Raw genomic sequence first — 18048 nt, 5'->3', positions numbered from 1 at the left:
TGTTTTCACTTTCTTAGAAGATATAGTTAGAATAACTAGTCTGTGTTCCTGCCCACGTTTGGATACTTTCTTGCACAACTCTATGTGCAAGAATGGCTTAAGATGTAAGATTATAGACTCATTGGGTTGGAAAACACAACTTGATGTCTTATCAATGGACTGTCACAACTTGATGATTCCCACTGTACAGTTAGTGTGTAATGCCACCATTTAAAATGTGCTCGCTCTCTACTTAATATTTGCAAATCATTTGATTTTGCATTTACTGGAAGATGAATATGCTTGTGGGAATGCATTCCTTTTTAAACCAAAGTTATTTGTTTAAATCATAGAAATCTTTGCATAGAAATATTCATTGAGTTCAGAACGGGGTTAGCAAAGTGAGATATTATCCCCAAAACTGGAGAATAGCTTGATTTCCCAAACACACACACAGTTCCAAATTATGGACCTTCTGGGCTCCTGATGGCATCAATAAGAACGTCATACCCCATGAATCATCCAATCCTCTGAACCCTGTTCCACTATAACATATCTTCTCACTTGCATGGAAGTGACAGCAGGGATGTCTAACTGTGGACCTCTGTTTTAGATTTCTGTTCCTCTCTATCTTTTTCCCTGGTGCTTTTAACATTGAAACAGCAGTCAGGTGCCACAAATCCTGGGCAACATAGATTTCCAGCGTGTCTCCATAGTGTGGATGTGAAGTGCCCTAGAAATTACCTGGGACACTGCTTTTGCATAGTTTAAGATGCCAGAAAGCGGGGGGGGGGCTTACAGGATGGCTTCTTCAGGATAGTTGAGGTTTAATGGGGTGAGACTCCCACTGATGACATCACAGGATCGTGATGGGATCTGAATTTCAGAACTGTGTTCAGGAAAAAACAAGCTATTTTCCATTGGGGGGAGTAATAGTTTGGTTTGCTGAGACTTTATCACTAGTGTTGAGTATTCAATTGATAATGTAATATTGGGGGTTTGGATGAGACAGGGTTATGAAGCCAGAAGGACTGCTGAAACGTCCTTACTAGTTGTTGACAAAGTTTTCAGGTATGTATTTTTCTAGGGAGATTGCTAGCTGATTGCTCACTAATTGCTTCCTCAGGATTTCTGACTGACATATATTCCCCCTCCCACCAGTTTGAGTTGTGGAGTGAGAAAGAGAAAGGAAGGGATTTGAATCTTGGGTTCTGTCAGCTGCAGAAGCATTAGGGGATATTGGCTGACTCTCCAGAGATCTAAGGTAAAGCAATGGGTTTTCCTGCTGCAGTGTTTAAGCAGTCTCCACCTACATTGAACCTGCATATTTGTAAATAAATGCAAATATTATTAAACATCAAAAGCCTGCAGTGGCATCCTTTCAAAGGAAACCAAGCCTGGGTAAGTGCTGCACCTGTCAAACTTCTCACTGCTTAGAGAAGTGGAGTAAGCATAACTTTACATTAGGTAACTTACACAACTGTGTGAATTAGCCCTATAAGGTATATTTTCAAGAAGAGCTTCAGTCCTTGGTCTGCCATGATACTGAATACTTCTTCAGTATTATTAGACAGTTCAGAGCTTGGAAAAGTTACTTTTTTGAACTACAACTCCCATCAGCCCAATCCAGTGGCCATGCTGGCTGGGGCTGATGCGAGTTGTAGTTCAAAAAAGTAACTTTTCCAAGCTCTGATTAGACTTCCCCCCACATGAACAACAACAACAAAATCTTAAAGGGGGCATGCAAGTCAATTCAGGCAAATTCTTGAGAGAACAGTCTCTAATTATATTCAGTTCAGATTGTTTTTTTTTCTTAAGCATGAATACTATAATCAGTTTACTAACAATTAAATCCTACATGTTTTAGGCCATGCTTTAGTAGCTGATGACAATCTAGGTATGGAATTACAATGAGACATAATATTGATTACAGAATTCAATGTGGACTAGCTTTAAATTTTACAGAAAGAACATATAAAAATGATCAATGTTGTATGCAACAAAGCTTCTCTCTGCTTATTCCAGTGTCTTTATTTTTGAAGCTCTCAAAACATTTAATTCCTTTTGAAAATCTTCAATGGTTTTGCTCAATAGCTGGCCTGAACTCCCATGACAAGCTTTCCAGTGATTAAATTTTTTCAATTTGTGTTTATAATGGGTAACAATAGTTTCTTGTTTGTTTGTTAGTGTGCAAAATAATGTATACCAATGAGATTTTGATGCTTCTGTGCTCTTCTCTAGTGTATTACCTCATACGCTTATGTTTAGCAACAGGCTACTGAAGTGGTTCAAAGGAAGTATTGTTCATGCCGAACAACAGTTTCACAGTACATTTCATGCTTTAAAAAATAGCATCTCCTATTCTGTATGTTTTAATATCAAACATACCCTTAAATCACCCCTTTAAAAGTGAATTCTTTCCAATGACTATGGGAGAGAGTAAAAGCTGACCCTGCCTCACCTGAATGGCCCAAACATTAGGGGAGGCTATCAACAAGAACTGGATAAAAGACAAAACTATATCTCTGCACTAATTTTAATTATTAAATTTGGAACGGCTTACCCTTTTAACCTTAGTAGTCTTGTGATATTGTTTGTTATTCTACATTAACAAAAGGATGTGCATACCTCTATGCATGCATTTGCATCCATACTCACAAAATAAATACATACACATGTGACACAATCCAGCCAAATCAAGTGTAAGCACTTTTAGGTGCAACTAATTTCAATAGTAGATGGTCAAGCACTTGGTTAATTCTCACAATAAATCAATGGCATGAGAATGGCTGGATTATACACATAATATTTATGTATTTGTATGTTTTCAAGATGTTTATACTGCCAAAACAAGGTAGTTCACAGCAATTAAAACAACTGACACAGGGTTGTATTCAGCTAAGTCCTACTCAGAGTAGACACATTGAAATTAATGAACCTAATTTTAGGGAGCAATCCAACTCATATTTTCGCTGGGCTGAGGGGAATTGGACATGGCGGATCTCCAGCTGAGCCGGCATGAAGTCCTTCAGCTCGGCTCAGCCGGGGCTCAGCCCGAGACCAGTGTAAGTGAAGCCAGCATAAGTCCCAAAAAAGAGGCATGCATGGTGCGTGTCAGGGGAGGGGCTAAGGGGAGGGGACTTAGGCCACACCCAACTTGTGTTCGGAGCACTCCTGCAAGTCTCAATTCAGGCAAAAGGTAGGTCTAAGAAAATTAATACAATAGAAGTTAATGGAGAGGGCTTACTCCCCGGTAGGGGTATTTAGGAGAGCAGGCTTTTACTTTCTGGTCCCTGCGTGCAGAAGCTCCTGAACAGCAACTGGATGTGGTGGAACTTTACCCCAGCTTCTCTTGTGCCAGCACCACTTATGCCAGCTTCCCCTAAGTTGGATTGCTCTGCCAATCATGTACTTTAATTTCAGTGGGTTTACTCTGAATAGTAGAGAGCCAGTGTGGTGTAGTGGCTAAGGTGTTGGACTACGACCTGGGAGACCAGTGTTCGAATCCCTACACAGCCATAAAGCTCACTGGGTGACCTTGGGCCAGTCACTGCCTCTTAGCCTCAGAGAGAGACAATGGTAAGCCCCCTCTGAATACCGCTTACCATGAAAATCCTTTTCATAGGGTCACCCATAAGTCAGAATCGACTTGAAGGCAGTCCATTTCATTTTCACTCTGAATAGCACTGAATATCACCTACAGTTCATAACCAATGTGTTCATGAAAAACATATGTATGTATAGTGTTTCTCAAACAGTGAGTCTGGAGCCACCAGTGTGCCTTGGGTCACTTTCAGGTGGGTCTCAGTGCCTCTGCCTGCTCAGTGCCTCCTCACTTGCCTTCTCTACTTCCTAGCTATGCCAGAGCTTTTTGGCTGAACCAATACTAGCACCAGCAGCTCCTTGTATGCTGAGGAAAGGTTGCCAGGAAACAGTGAAGTTCAGGAGCAAAGGAAGGTGTTCTTCCTGAGGAGCAACAGCCAGAAGAGGCATTGCAGGAAAAAGTGAGATGATGATGATGATAACTGGGAATAGAAGGAAAGGGGATAAAAGAGGAAAGATGTTATAGGAGGAAGCAGTGAATGTAAAAAGACCAGGGAGGAATGGTGAAAAAAACTGGTGGGGTGGGTGGAATAAGGTAGAAGTTGCGTGTGGAAGGAGACTGGAAGAGTAAATTACAGGGGATGGGTGAAAACACTTTGAGAGGTGTGAGGGTGGGAAGGCAAAAATATACAAGGAAAAGCTTTCTCCACTTAAGAGGCACCGGATCAGCAAATTCTATCTAAAATGAGGAGGCTAAGTCATGACACCTCCAAAGCAAATGTTGGTACTCAGCTTGAGCTATGGAACTCCTTGCCACAAGGAAAACATTATGGCAAATGATTTAACAATTTCTAAAGATGGATTAAATATCAGTAGAAAATGATGTCTGTAATTGCCAGCTGAGTATGCCAAACTCTGCCTCCATCTGCCACTATTTTTATGACTGACTCTGCCCATGCACCATCATCTTGCGACTGGTGGGCCTCAGTTATTTTTAGCTGTCTCAAGTGCGCCCTGGAGATAGAAAATTTGAAATCCCCTGTAATTCTGCATATATTAAAAGGAGTACTTGTAATGCAATGAAGCCTGCAGTCCTCCTATACCCACTTACCTGGGAGTAAGCCCCACTGAACAAAGTGAGACATATTTCCAGTCCACACAGGATTATGCTGAACAATTCCAAGTATATACCTTGAAACATATCTTCATTACTGTAAAATTGATCAAAACCTCCTCTTCCACATTAACCAGCTTCACAGTTCACTTTAAACCAGGTGTAAGGAACTGGATCCAGGCACTGGGCCTGATCCATAATTCCCCCACCCCATCCCACAGGCCAACTTTGACAGGTGTATAGGACCACCCATCTGTCAATCACCTGCTAACATAATTATGTCATGATTTCCTCAGGTTATTGATACCAATGGAGGTTGCTGATGACCCTCAATATTTTTTTCTGTTGGGGGATTATTTTATAAAGGCTCGGAAGAGAGTAAATAGTGCAGAGTAGTTGTTGAGGCTGGAAGGGCCCACCCCCTTGCATTATAGTTGAAAATGGGGTGGTTTCAAAGTGGAAGGAAAAAGGGAGTGGGGGTGATTTTGAAGGAAATGGGGTATTGTCATAGTAGGAAAAAAAAAAGAAATTGGGAGGTTAGACCCAGCTCATTTCCACCTGAAAATAACTGGAATGTTTATAGGTCTACCTTAAAAAATGGGATGATATACCACTACATTTCAAGCACTAGCTCTAGGAGCTGTTCATACAGAATGTCATGCATCAAAGGCAAGGAGGTGGGTAAGCAAAATTACAAGCAAGAAGGGCTGAATATTAGTCAAAATGTGGCAAAATATATTGTGGGGAGAAAGGCCTTTGAAGGTGTGACATTCTTTATTGATGGCCCCTGTGATGAGGATGTACAAACTGGAGATTGGTACTAGACATGCAGCAGTCTCTTTGTGATAATCATAACATGTAAAAAGGAATGCAATGTATATCGAAAAAATGAAATTGATTAGATTGAAAAAATCATTTCATGTTGTTTCTACATTTTACCGTATCTATATTGCATTGCACTTGTGGCGGTAAAGCATCTGACACTGATTGGCTAAGGTGGTGGGATGGCATGAAATGTTCACTTTCTCAGGGAACTGAACAGTCCAGCTTCCAGGTAAGGAAAAGCAGTCAATGTGACTGGGATTAAAGCTTCAGAGAGGGAGTTAAGGATTGGGGAGAAATCCCAGGACATACAGAGAAGTAAGGAGGTTGAAGGACAGGTGCAGAGTAGGCGATAAACAGAGAAAAGAACCTGAAGGAAGGGTAAGTATTGAATGAGCCGTAAGGTAAAAGAGCAAAGGAGACAGAGAATTGGGGGGGGGACCAGGGGGCTCTGAAAAAACTTGACACTGTTCACACTCAGGATGTGTTGGGAAGGGAGAGGGGAGTGCTAAAGAAGAGACAGCTGGCTAAAATAAGTGAACAAAGGAAACAGTTATCTTTCTCAAGCTCTCTTCCATACATCCAACATAAGAGGCTCGATGCATCTACTACTCTATTCTTACATTATGCCCAATACACGGAGGTTGGGGCCAGCTGCGAGTTGGGAGTGGAGCCCAATGGTCATGATCCCGTCTCCTTCCTGCATTCACTGAACACGTGGAAGGGAGCATAAGAGAAGAGGGCTAATGAAAAGAGGAGCCAGAAGTAGGAATGGGGCTGGGTACCATTGGCAGGAAGAAAATGGACTGGCCTGAGAGTTCAGGGAGGGAAAAGGGCAAAGTACTGCTAGGGGGATCTTGTCCCTTGTGGTTTCTATTGTATCTGTAGAATTGTGACTAGGCACTAAAGAACCAAAAAAAAAAAAAAAAGCTAGCCAGCCAATTTCAGCTAACCAATCTGGTTTGCACCATAGTGATTGTGAGGAGGGCAGCAGGCATGGGATATGGCCAGTCCCGCTTAACTAATGCAGACAACAGGCCCACATGGGGTCTGGTACCGCATGTGACCTAAACACTGAAATGGAGCACTAGGGTGCGTTAGCAACAGAAACTAAAGCTACTTTGTGTGCGTTTGTTGCGGGATCGGGGAAAACAATTAAAACCCTCCACTCCCATTTTCCCGCCCTTTTCTCCCTCCTCTTCCCGGCGGTGTGAAGTGTTTGCCCCTCACCCGGTTGTTGAGGTCGGTCGCCTTCACGTCGTTCTCCTCTGGCCCTTGGCGGATGAGGGCTCGCAGGACGATGACATTGTTGGTGCAACAGGCTCGGAAGAGAGTGAGCGGATCAGAGCTGTCAGACTCATCCGACTCGCCCAGCGACCAGTTGACCTCCTCCTCGTCACCCCGCGGGAGATAGAAGGAGTCGTCTGAAGCGATGCTGCGCGCGTCTGGAAGCTCCGAGAAGTCCTCATACTCCTCATAATCGTCTTCGTCGTTCTCCTCTTTTCTTTCGCCGCCTCTTCGCGCCCGCTCTGCTCGTACAGCTGGGCTAATGGTAGGGCCGCCGCCATTGGCGGGATTCCCTTCCGCCCGGTCCTCGCCTCCTGGCTGCACCCCCTGCTCCGAGAGTGGTACTTGCAGGTGTTTCCCTGCGGTGGGGCTCCAGCATTCCCCGACCGTCTTCCCGTCTCCGGACAGAAGCACCATCTCCTTCCACAGAGGAAGAAGAGCTGCTTGGACCTTGATTTTTCTCCCCTCGCCCAGTGCAGCGAGTTTTTACCCCAAAGAGCAAAAGGGCGCCCCTGCAGCATCACATGCAAGTTCAAGCGTGCAAACCCAGCTGAAATATCAGGGAGAAAAGTGGGACGAAGGACCCGCAACGTAAGATCAACCCCCCTGCATCTGACTGAAGGTGAAATGACCCCCCCAGGTCATTCGCAGTACACAATCCAACTATAAAGGACAGGGGACCCCAAATGTCTAGGACCTCCACTCAGCTAAATCCTAAATTTGAAACTGTGCTGCAACACACACACACACACACACACACACAAAGCTGCGCTTTAGACAAAGAAGCAGGTCCCCAAGGCTGACGTAATCGCACCCTCATAACACAGTTGAGCGCTAGAGAAGAAAAGAGGGCACCGACATGTCAGGTTCCTTACAGTACACCGATAAGCCCTTACAGTACAGCTCAAAAGATAAAGGAAAGTCCCTCAGTGTGCAGGACACTCCCCCTCTCCCCATTCACAAAAACAAAGAACCCGGCACAAATATAGGAAAGAAAGGGGGCCTCCACTGCATGGACAGCCAACACAGTCCACTTAAGATACGCAAGAAAAAGCAGATCTCTCGGTCCCAAAGTTTATACAACTCGCATCAGACTGACAGGATCAAATGGGTATTCTAATATATTGGGAACCACATGCCCCCACCCACCCCATGATCTACACCAGATGGCAGAGACCCTTCTACACTCCAGATGTACCTTAATGGAAAAACGCTACTCATCCTTCCAGACACTGTCCTACCTCGACTTCTATTGAAAAAACACTTAAGGATAGGGGTTTCTTCACTCCTTTTTTGGAACACAAAATCTGGTATATATGACTCCGGGGAATCCCAGCATTTGAGAGATAGGTCATTTCTTGTCAGAGTAATTGGGGTAACGCTGTTCTCACCACTCTCTCCTTTTCCATCACAGCTGCCTGATGGATATTGGTGGGAGCAGTGAGAAGTTTTGGGAAAACACAAGAGAAAAATCCTCACCACCGCCTATCAACACTCTTTTGCAAACGGGGAAAATCCAGGCTCGCTTCTACGGAAGAGCTGAAAAACGCTGAACCAAACTATTTGCTGACAGATAGCAACAACTTTTTTCCTCTGCTTTCTGAGCAGACGCTCTCTATTTCCAGTAACAAATTAGCTTCTCACGCTATCCGATTTCCAATACTGATCCTCTTGGGCAAAGATTTTCAAACTCCTCGCTTTCTCCTGACCTTTTGCAGTCAGGAGAATGGATCACGTGCTTTTCCCGCCAGAAAACGTAGCCAAACAGTTTGAGTTTCTTCCGCAACGAGCGGCGCACACGCTGAATCCCGCCACAACAATTCAAAACTCAAAATTTCCTGAAATGTTATTGAAACGATCAGATGAGCTGAGTAAAATTTCTCCACACCGGCCTCTGCTTTCAGAAAGTCACCTACTTTTTTCCAAGCCCTTCACAAGACGAGGGAGAGGAGTGTTGGAGAAAGCCATAATAAAAACAATCTTGCCAGTGATCGATCCTGTTCCAAATACGCTTAGGGAAAGGCTCAGAGGAGAGGCAGAGCGACTGACACGTTTAGAAAACTCGTGGCAGTGACTCCTAATCCGATCACCAGAAGACAGGAGGCTCCAGTTTACCATTTGCAAAGCGATTTACATGCAGCTGTCCATGTGGGGTTTCATGCACCAGCGAAGAAAATTGCCATTGACAGATGAGTAATTTGAGTACCTTCAAATTGTCAGTTTCTTCCTGGGCTTTCCTTCTATTCTTCTAAGGTCAGTAGTCTGCATACATTTATGGCTTCGATGATATTTTGCACGACCCAACCCCCAAGTTTCCTCTGGGTTGTTGTCAGATGCATGATTCCATACTTTCTGGGCAGCAAGTGTGAAAAATCGGTGAAAGATTAAACATAAACGGAGTTCCTACAGTTGCCGAATACAACTGTTCAGGAACCCACAGGTATTGGGTACAAATACATTTTATGGAGAAACGTGTACAAGTTATACTCATTTTAGTAGTATATTTTAAGAAAGAAAGATGTGTTTGAAAATAATCACGCACACCTTGCGTTCGTGGAATCAAACATGCCACGTTTGAAGTGAGTAAACCCCTTTAAATCGTCGCACAATCTAAAAAATTGAGAGATCATGGTTAATTGAATTTTGCCGAGGAAGGTAGAGAAGCTAGTTCTGTATGCCTTGTGGCATTTGCTTAACTAATACTAACAACAACAGCAACGACATCATCACAGGAGCTGCAAGCGCATGCTTCCTTTCTCAAAGGGAGCAGTGTAATCAGTATGTCAGAGTACAGGCTGTCTTTGTTTTGTTGCAAGGTAGCCAGTTCACACAGAGCTATCTAATAGGATTACGGCTTTAAATTACTGTGATTTGTTCCATTCATCCTGTATTTCAGTGATCCATATTTAGAACTCTCTTTGCTTAGTGGATGCCTGTGTGTCACTAGTGAACCTGTTCTTTATTTTAAGTTTTGCCTGCAGATGGGTATAGATTCAATCCTACTTTTCTCTACTGCTTCTTGGGAGTGAAGGGAAAGGAACGGGTTATTTAAAATTTAATAGGATCATAACAATATTAAAAAGCTATAGGATAGACATATACATAGTTGGATTTTCAGGATAAGTGTACATCATCCTTGCAAAAAATTATATGCACAACTTGTTCAGGGCAAATAACAATTCCAGGCAAGTAACTTTCCAGAGCTACTGCCAAATGTGAGCCATCACACAGGAAAAGAACCTAAAAGAACAGCAGTAAATGGGTGTTGCCTTATAAACTTTTGTCAGCTTTATCTTATTAGACAGTGAAATGCTGTATCAAGCTACCCTATTTGTTTTAATTACTATTTTCATTGTAACAGTATGTCTTAAAACAATATTGGTAATCTCAACAGCGATTCTGAAAGCATTCAGTACCTGACATGGGGGAAGGGGACATAGTCACTGGGACTCTGCTCTGTCTTGCCCCTTGCGTTTCTGTACTTCTGTTGTCATAAATGCTATAAGCTCCACCATCACCATTTTTGCTGGATCTGGGAAGAAAAGCATGTTTGGGGAGGGACTGTAGTTGGGTGATGGAGCACTTGGTTTGCATACAGAAGGTCCCAGGTTTGATCCCTGCAATCTCCAGTTAAAAGGATCATTTAGCAGGTGATGTGAAATGCCTCTATGCTTCCCATGTTGCTCTTCTCATTTTTCTCCTGGAGCATACAAAATGGTTGATCTGGATGTGAGCATTTGATAGTGGGGGGGGGCAGATTGTGGCAGGAGAAGAAAAAAGTTCTTTCTTTGGTGCTACCATTAAATCAGTTCTAAGCTGTTTAAGAGTTGTGCTTAATTTGTAATTTTAGATGTGCTTGAGCAAAATCCTGACAACATGGAATTCAAACCCTCTAACCTAGAAGCCCTTCTTCATTAATCCCAGATATATGTGAAGTGACTGTGATTACTCAGAGGTGACAGTCACTCTACACATGCTCAATGGCACTGCCTTTATCATGATTCATGTGTTTCCGGTTTGAATAGTGGCATTAACTATGCATTCAGAAGCTAAGCCTTGAGAGCCCAAGCTCATATTAAGCTCTGCCATTAACAGAAAATTGTTTTTGCATTATAGTTAAAGCCTGCCAAAAAAATCCCAATTAACAGGTTGAGTGTATCCGGAAGCCTGTTGGCATTTAAAAGAAATATGTTATGTTTTATTACTCTCATGGTGTTTTATCCACACTCCTGAGTTTGAAATACAGATGATGAAGGAACAAAGCCTCAGGCAACATCAGTTGTTTCACTTAAGGGACTTCCCCATTCCAAGATTCACATGTTCTTCTGCAATGTGATGCCAAGCATCATTAAATAAATTTGAAAATCTAATTATTCCTACATTTAATGAAGCTTAGATAGGTGTTTCCATTATTCTTAATGATACGGGCACAATCCACCAGAAACTTCTCCCACATAGGTTCCACTGAAATGAATGGGATTTGCAAGTTGCAAAGGATTTTCAATAAAACTTGAAAGTATGCAGAATTCTTGTGCTTGGTGCAATGGCTCCACTGGTAGGGGCCTCTTACTCCTCAGTTCTGCCCTCTGAAAGTTTAGATAAATGTCTGTACATGGGGCTCCAGGTGCAACTAGTTACTATACCTCTTAAATTATCCACTGACATGAGGAAATATTACTTTTTTCCCTTGTAGGCTAGCTAAAAGTTTGGGTTGCACATAACAACAGGTGTAAGTTGCTATTTTTGCCATTCACTTGGCTCTTGTCTTAATTCCATTCTTTGTAAAATAATGATAATAACATCTCATCACCATGATTTCTCAGACTATATAGTTCCTTTACACAGGACTTTCAATTTTCTATGTCTATAGAAAGTATAGCCTAATGGAGCTCCTATGTTTTCTGGAGCTTCTCAAACAAGAGGCAGTGGTGAATATAAATATAGCTAATTGCTGATCTGCTACTACTAGTCTGAAAGCACCTATTACAATTTTCTCACTACCTAAGTAGAACCGGCCTTGGCTAGTAACTGAATGGAAGAGTGCCTTTCAAGGAAGATAGAAATGTAAAATTAACTGCTACCCAATATTACTTATGCCTATATGATCTATTACAGACAAATACTATTCCTATCATTAAAAATACCATTTAATAACATTCTTTGAGAAAATTCTTGATCAAACATTTGAAAGACTGTATTTTACAATAATGGTTGGATGTTTTGACATTAATATTAGGTGGGTAACTGGATCTGACAGACATTTCTTCAACAGTCAAGCAGTTTATTTTGCTGTTCCTAATAGTCTTAAACATTACAATGTACCTGCAAAAATGCCTACTTCTTACTTCCTTTGCTTATCTTTGTTATTTATAATTTATAAAGTACCCATTGTGTTATAGGCACTTTACTTAAAACTAAACTGTGTTAAATCTAAATTTATCTAGTATATATAAAACAGTCTGTTCCTCTAGGTTCAGTAAGTTACATCAGCATTGATATTTGCCGCCCTTGGCTCCTGCTGGGAGAAAGGGCAGGATATAAATCAAATAATAAATAAATAATAAATAAATAAATATTACATATGTTAATGGAGACAAGATTTTCATTTAGCTTTTATATTTTGGGGGAGGATTGTTTCAGTTCTGGGCCCTGGTATAATACAGTACTATAGCTCAACTTTTCACAACAGTTATGCACTTCTTCATAAAAGCACCAAATTTGCACCATTTCTGGACTTTTGGTCACATTTTTTTCCTTTTTTTGGACTCTGCAGCTGCACTCAGCATTGTTAAGATTTTTCAGAATCAAGGGCTTAGAGACAGGTTTCTCCCACTTTTCCTGCCAAATCGGATCCTGAGCAGCATTTTAGAAGAGTCTGAGAAACTCTGAACACTTTTCATATTTTTTGGCATTCCTGACCTGCGGGTCACGTTTTTTGCCTTTTTTTTGGTCTGCTGAGCTGCACTCAGGTTTGTCCAGATTATTCAGGATCTAGAGCTCGGAGACAGGATCCTCCCACTTTTTCTGCCATTTTGGATCCTACGCATCATTTTAGGGGAGTATGAGATACTTTGAACACTTTTCATATTTTTTGGCACCCCTGACCCGCGGGTCACTTTTTTTCCCTTTTTTTGTCTGCTTAGCTGCACTCAGGTTTGTCCAGATGTCTGAAAATCTAGAGCTGGGAGACAGGTTCCTCCCACTTTTTCTGCCATTTTGGATCCTGCGCCTTATTTTAGGGGAGTTTGAGACACTTTGAACGCTTTTCATAGTTTTTGGCACTCCTGACCCGCGCGTCACTTTTTTGGCTTTTTTTGTCTCCTGAGCTTCACCCAGGCTTATCCACATTTCTCAGAATCTAGAGCTGGAAGACAGGTTCCTCCCATTTTTCAGTCATTTTGGATCCTGCACATCATTTTAGGGGAGTTTGAGACACCTTGAACACTTTTCATATTTTTTTTGTGTCACATTTTTTTACCTTTTTTGTCTACTGAGCTGCACTCAGGTTTCTCCAGATTGTTCAGAATCTAGAGCTGTGAGACAGGTTCCTCCCACTTTTTCTGTCATTTTGGATTCTGCACATCATTTTAGGGGAGTTTGAGACACTTTGAACACTTTTCATAATTTTTGGCACTCCTGATCTGCGGGTCACTTTTTTTGTCTTCTGAGCTGCACTCAGCTTTGTCCAGATTGTTCAGAATCTAGAGCTGGGAGACAGGTGCCTCCCACTTTTGCTGCCATTTCTTATCCTGCGCCTCATTTTAGGGGAGTTTGAGACACTTTGAACACTTTTCATAGTTGTTGGCACTCCTGACCTGCGGGTCACTTTTTTTGGCTTTTTTTTTTGTCTCCTGAGCTTCACCCAGGTTTATCCAGATTTCTCAGAATCTAGAGCTGGGAGACAGGTTCCTCCCACTTCTCCTGTCATTTCAGATCCTGCACATCATTTTAGGGGAGTTTGAGACACTTTGAACACTTTTCATATTTTTTTCGTGTCACATTTTTTTTTGCCTCCTGAGCTGCACCCAGGTTTGTCCAGATTTCTCAGAATCTAGAGCTGGGAGACAGGTTCCTCCCACTTTTTCTGCCATTTTGGATCCTGCACATCATTTTAGGGGAGTTTGAGACACTTTGAACACTTTTCATAATTTTTGGCACTCCTGACATTTTTTGCTTTTTTTTTTGTCTCCTGAGATTATCCAGACACTTTGAACACTTTTCAAATTTTTTGGCACTACTTACCCGTGCGTCAGGTTTTTTTTTTTAATCTTTTTTTGTCTCCTGAGCTGCACCCAGCTTTGTCCAGAAAGTTGAGAATCTAGAGCTGGGAGACAGCTGCCTCCCACTTTTTCTGCCATTTCGCATCCTGCACATCATTTTAGGGGAGTTTAAGACACTTTGAACACTTCTCATATTTTTTAGCACTCCTGACCAGCGGGTCACGTTTTTTCCCTTTTTCTGTCTCCTGAGCTGCACTCAGGTTTGTCCAGATTTCTCAGAATCTAGAGCTGGGAGTCAGGTTCCTCCCACTTTTTCTGCCATTTTGGATCCTGCACCTCATTTTAGGGGAGTTTGAGACACTTTGAACACTTTTCTTTGTGTCACATTTTTTTTACCTTTTTTTTTTGTCTTGAGCTGCAATCAGGTTTGTCCGGATTGTTCAGAATTTAGAGCTGGGAGACAGGTTCCTCCCACTTTTTCTGTCATTTCGGATCCTGCACATCATTTTAGGGGAGTTTGAGACACTTTAAACACTTTTCATATTTTTTGGAAATCCTGACTTTTTTTTGCCTTCTTTTGTCTCCTGAGAATGTCTAGACACTTTGAACACTTCTCAAAATTTTTGGCACTCCTTACCCATGGGTCACGGGTTTTTTTGTCCTTTATTTGTCTCCTGAGCTGCACTCAGGTTTCTCCAGATTGTTCAGAATCTAGAGCTGGGAGACAGGTTCCTCCCATTTTTTCTGCCATTTCGGATCCTGCGCATCATTTTAGGGGAGTTTGAGACACTTTGAACACTTTTCACATTTTTTGGCACTCCTGACATTTTTTGCCTTTTTTTTGTCTCCTGAGATTGTCCAGACACTTTGTTTTTTTTTTTTCAATAATTTTTATTCAGATTTTCATAAAACATACAAGACAAAATCATAAAACATTCAAAGACAAAAAACAAAATCAAAAATAGTTAAACAAAAAGAAAAAGAAAAAAATAAAAAAACAAAAATAAAAAATAAAGAGTAAAATATTGACTTCCCATTTGTCAAAGATCAAATCAGTTATAAGTCTATAATATATAACAATCCTGTCTCTTAAGTCATATTATAAAATCACTTTCCTCCAGTAGTTATCTTACTTAATCATCAAATCTCATATACATTACTTTATTCTTTCCACAAAAAGTCAAAGAGAGGTTTCAATTCTTTAAGAAATATATCTATCAATTTTTTTTTTCCAGATAAGCATATCGATTAATCCATCTCATTACTAATTATGATAATCTTATTGTCATAACCATAGTCAAAATAAACATTTCAATTAATCCATCACATCAGAATCTGTTAGGTTCAGTAATTTCAGTAGCCATTGTTCTATTATCTCTATTAGTTCCATTTTCCGTCTTCCATCTTCAGTAGTCTTGTTAAGTCCAGTAATTTCAATATCCAATCTTCCATTATCAGTATTCCATAATAATCTTGCTGTCAAAGCCATAGTCATATAGTAAGAGTCTGATGGGAATTACCTCTATCCCAAATATTTTCTTGCCATCCATTCTGAATAGGTTGCTGAAATACTGCTGTAAAATCATATCTCTGTTCTTTTTTTCAAAATACACTGGGTCATCTCTTAAAAGTTTTTCCATTGTCACATGGCTGCAGTTAATTCCATAGATTTTCTCTATATTGGGCTCCATCACATCATTCCAGTCCAGAAGATTATCCATGCCATTGATAACTTTATCTCTAGAATCTTCATTAATTTCTTCAGAGATAACATTGAGTTCCAAACAATAGATTTTATTTCTGAAGTCCATAGACTCCAAATCTTGTTCCTGTTCCACGTTTGTTCCAATCTCCGGGATCTCCTCTCTCACAGGGACCCCTGTTCCAGTCTCCAGGGTCACCTCTCTCACAGGGACCCCTGTTCCAATCTCCGGGGTCTCCTCTCTCACAGGGACCCCTTCCAGGGTCACCTCTCTCACAGGGACCCTTATATCTTTAATCTCCTGCTTCATTTTACTCAATTCAATTTTCATTATCTCAATCTCATCCATTATTTTCTGAAACATAGTTATTTCCAGATTCTCAGCCACTTTCTTAATTGCCATTTTAAAAGAAAAATATAGGAAAACCACTTCTTATTTCAGCAACAATTGGGTTAATACTCCAAACTTGGTGACATCACAGTATAAACAGAGCAGACAGCCTTATCTCTCCATAGTTAAGTAAACAAAATGCAGTTCCCAGGAACGAAACAATTAATGGCAATCGTCAAGAAACAGATTCGTCAAAATAAAATAGACCAAAAAGAGAGTAGTCTCAAAACAGTATAATATTTTTCAAAATAAAAATCTGGAATAGAAATCCCTCTTCTGTGTATATCTTTAGAATGCAAATCCAGGACAGCTTTTTGCAACAAAAACAGAGATAAGCTATTAATTAGTGCGTAGCAGAGAGAAGTTATGGCTCCCCAGTGAGATGTCAAAAACCGATCAATCTGGCAAATCTCTTTTAAACAGCAACAATTTAAGTCAAGTAAAAGAAAAATATAGAAAGAAGGGTGCTTGCCTGTTAGTGCGTTCTCTCTTAGAAGATAAGATGAACGTTCGCTTTAACAGATAGAGCTTGCTGTTGAAAATCCGTCCCACCTTCGTCGGCTGGACCTCGTCCCATAAATTAATGAGATCTGGTCGTCCCAACAAAAATAGGCTTTGAGGTTAATCTCTTCGTTTCTCCCTACCCGGGAGAAGTTTAATCAGTCAAAAAAAAAAGAAAAAACTGACTGATATATCTGAATAAGCTTCTTTTGAGGCAGGAGCCCGTCTCAAAAGCAGGCACAGGCTAAGTCACCCTTCCCGGAAGTCCAGACACTTTGAACACTTTTCAATTTTTTTGGCACTCCCGCGGGTCAGGTTGGTTTTTTTTGCCTTTTTTTGTCTCCTGAACTGCACTCTGGTTTGTCCAGAAAGTTCTGAATATAGAGCTGGGAGACAGCTTCCTCCCACTTTTTCTGCCATTTCGGATCCTGTGCATCATTTTAGGGGAGTTTGAGACATTTTGAACACTTTTCATAATTTTTGGCATGCCTGATGTTTTTTGCCTTTTTTTTGTCTGCTGAGATTGTCCAGACACTTTGAACACTTTTCAAATTTTTTGACACTCCTTACCCGCGGGTCAGGGTTTTTTTGTTTGCCTTTTTTTGTCTCCTAAGCTGTACTCAGGTTGGTCCAGAAAGTTCAGAATCTAGAGCTGGGAGACCAGATTCTCCCACTTTTTCTCACATTTCGGGTCCTCCGCATCATTTTAAGGAAGCTTGAGACACTCTGACCACTTTTCATATTTTTTGTGCGCACTCCTGACCCGCGGGTCACGTTTCCCCCCCTTTTTTGTCTCCTGAGCTGCACTCAGGTTGTCCAGATTTCTCAGAATCTAGATCTGGGAGACAGGTTCTTCCCACTTTTTCTGCCATTGTGGATCCTGTGCATCATTTTAGGGGAGTTTGAGACACTTTGACCACTTTTCATATTTTTTGTGCGCACTCCTGAACCACAGGTCACATTTTTTGACTTCTTTTGTCTCCTGACCTGCACTCAGCTCTGTCCAGATTGTTCAGAATCTAGAGCTGGGAGACAGGTTCCTCCCACGTTTTCTTCCATTTTGGATCCTCCACATCATTTCATGGGAGTTGGAGACACTTTGAATACTTTTCATATTGTTTGGATATGCTGACCTGTGGGTCACGTTTTTTGTTTTGTTTTTGCCTTGTCTCCTGAGCTGCAGTCAGGTTTGTCCACATTGTTCAGAATCTAGGGCTGGGAGACAGGTTCCTCCCACTTTTTCTGCCATTTTGGATCCTGTGGATCATGTTAGGGGAGTTTGAGACACTTTGAACACTTTTCATATTTTTTAGAAATCCTGACCTGGAGGTCAGTTTTTCGCCTTTTTTTGTCTGCTGGGATGCAGTCCGGTTTGGCCAGATTGTTCAGAATCTAGAGCTGGGAGACAGGTTCCTCCCACTTTTTCTGCCATTTCAGCTCCTGGGCATAATTTTAGGGGAGTATGAGAAACTTTGAACACTTTTTATAA

At 41.3% G+C, this 18048-nt stretch overlaps 1 protein-coding gene across 1 annotated transcript in view; it reads right to left on the bottom strand.

Annotated features, from left to right (window-relative positions):
* The window catches only part of ANKRD33B (ankyrin repeat domain 33B), a 40291-nt gene extending 33129 nt beyond the window's left edge, over window positions 1–7162 (bottom strand). Inside the window, exon 1 of the mRNA XM_061638859.1 lies at window positions 6689–7162. Coding sequence (XP_061494843.1) covers window positions 6689–7162 — 474 coding nt within the window. The remainder of the gene's footprint in view (window positions 1–6688) is intronic.
* Window positions 7163–18048: the final 10886 nt, after the last annotated feature.

The sequence above is a fragment of the Rhineura floridana genome, chromosome 1, assembly GCF_030035675.1.
Source record: "Rhineura floridana isolate rRhiFlo1 chromosome 1, rRhiFlo1.hap2, whole genome shotgun sequence".
Classification (NCBI taxonomy): domain Eukaryota; kingdom Metazoa; phylum Chordata; class Lepidosauria; order Squamata; family Rhineuridae; genus Rhineura; species Rhineura floridana.
This window is presented reverse-complemented; position numbering and strand designations above follow the sequence as displayed.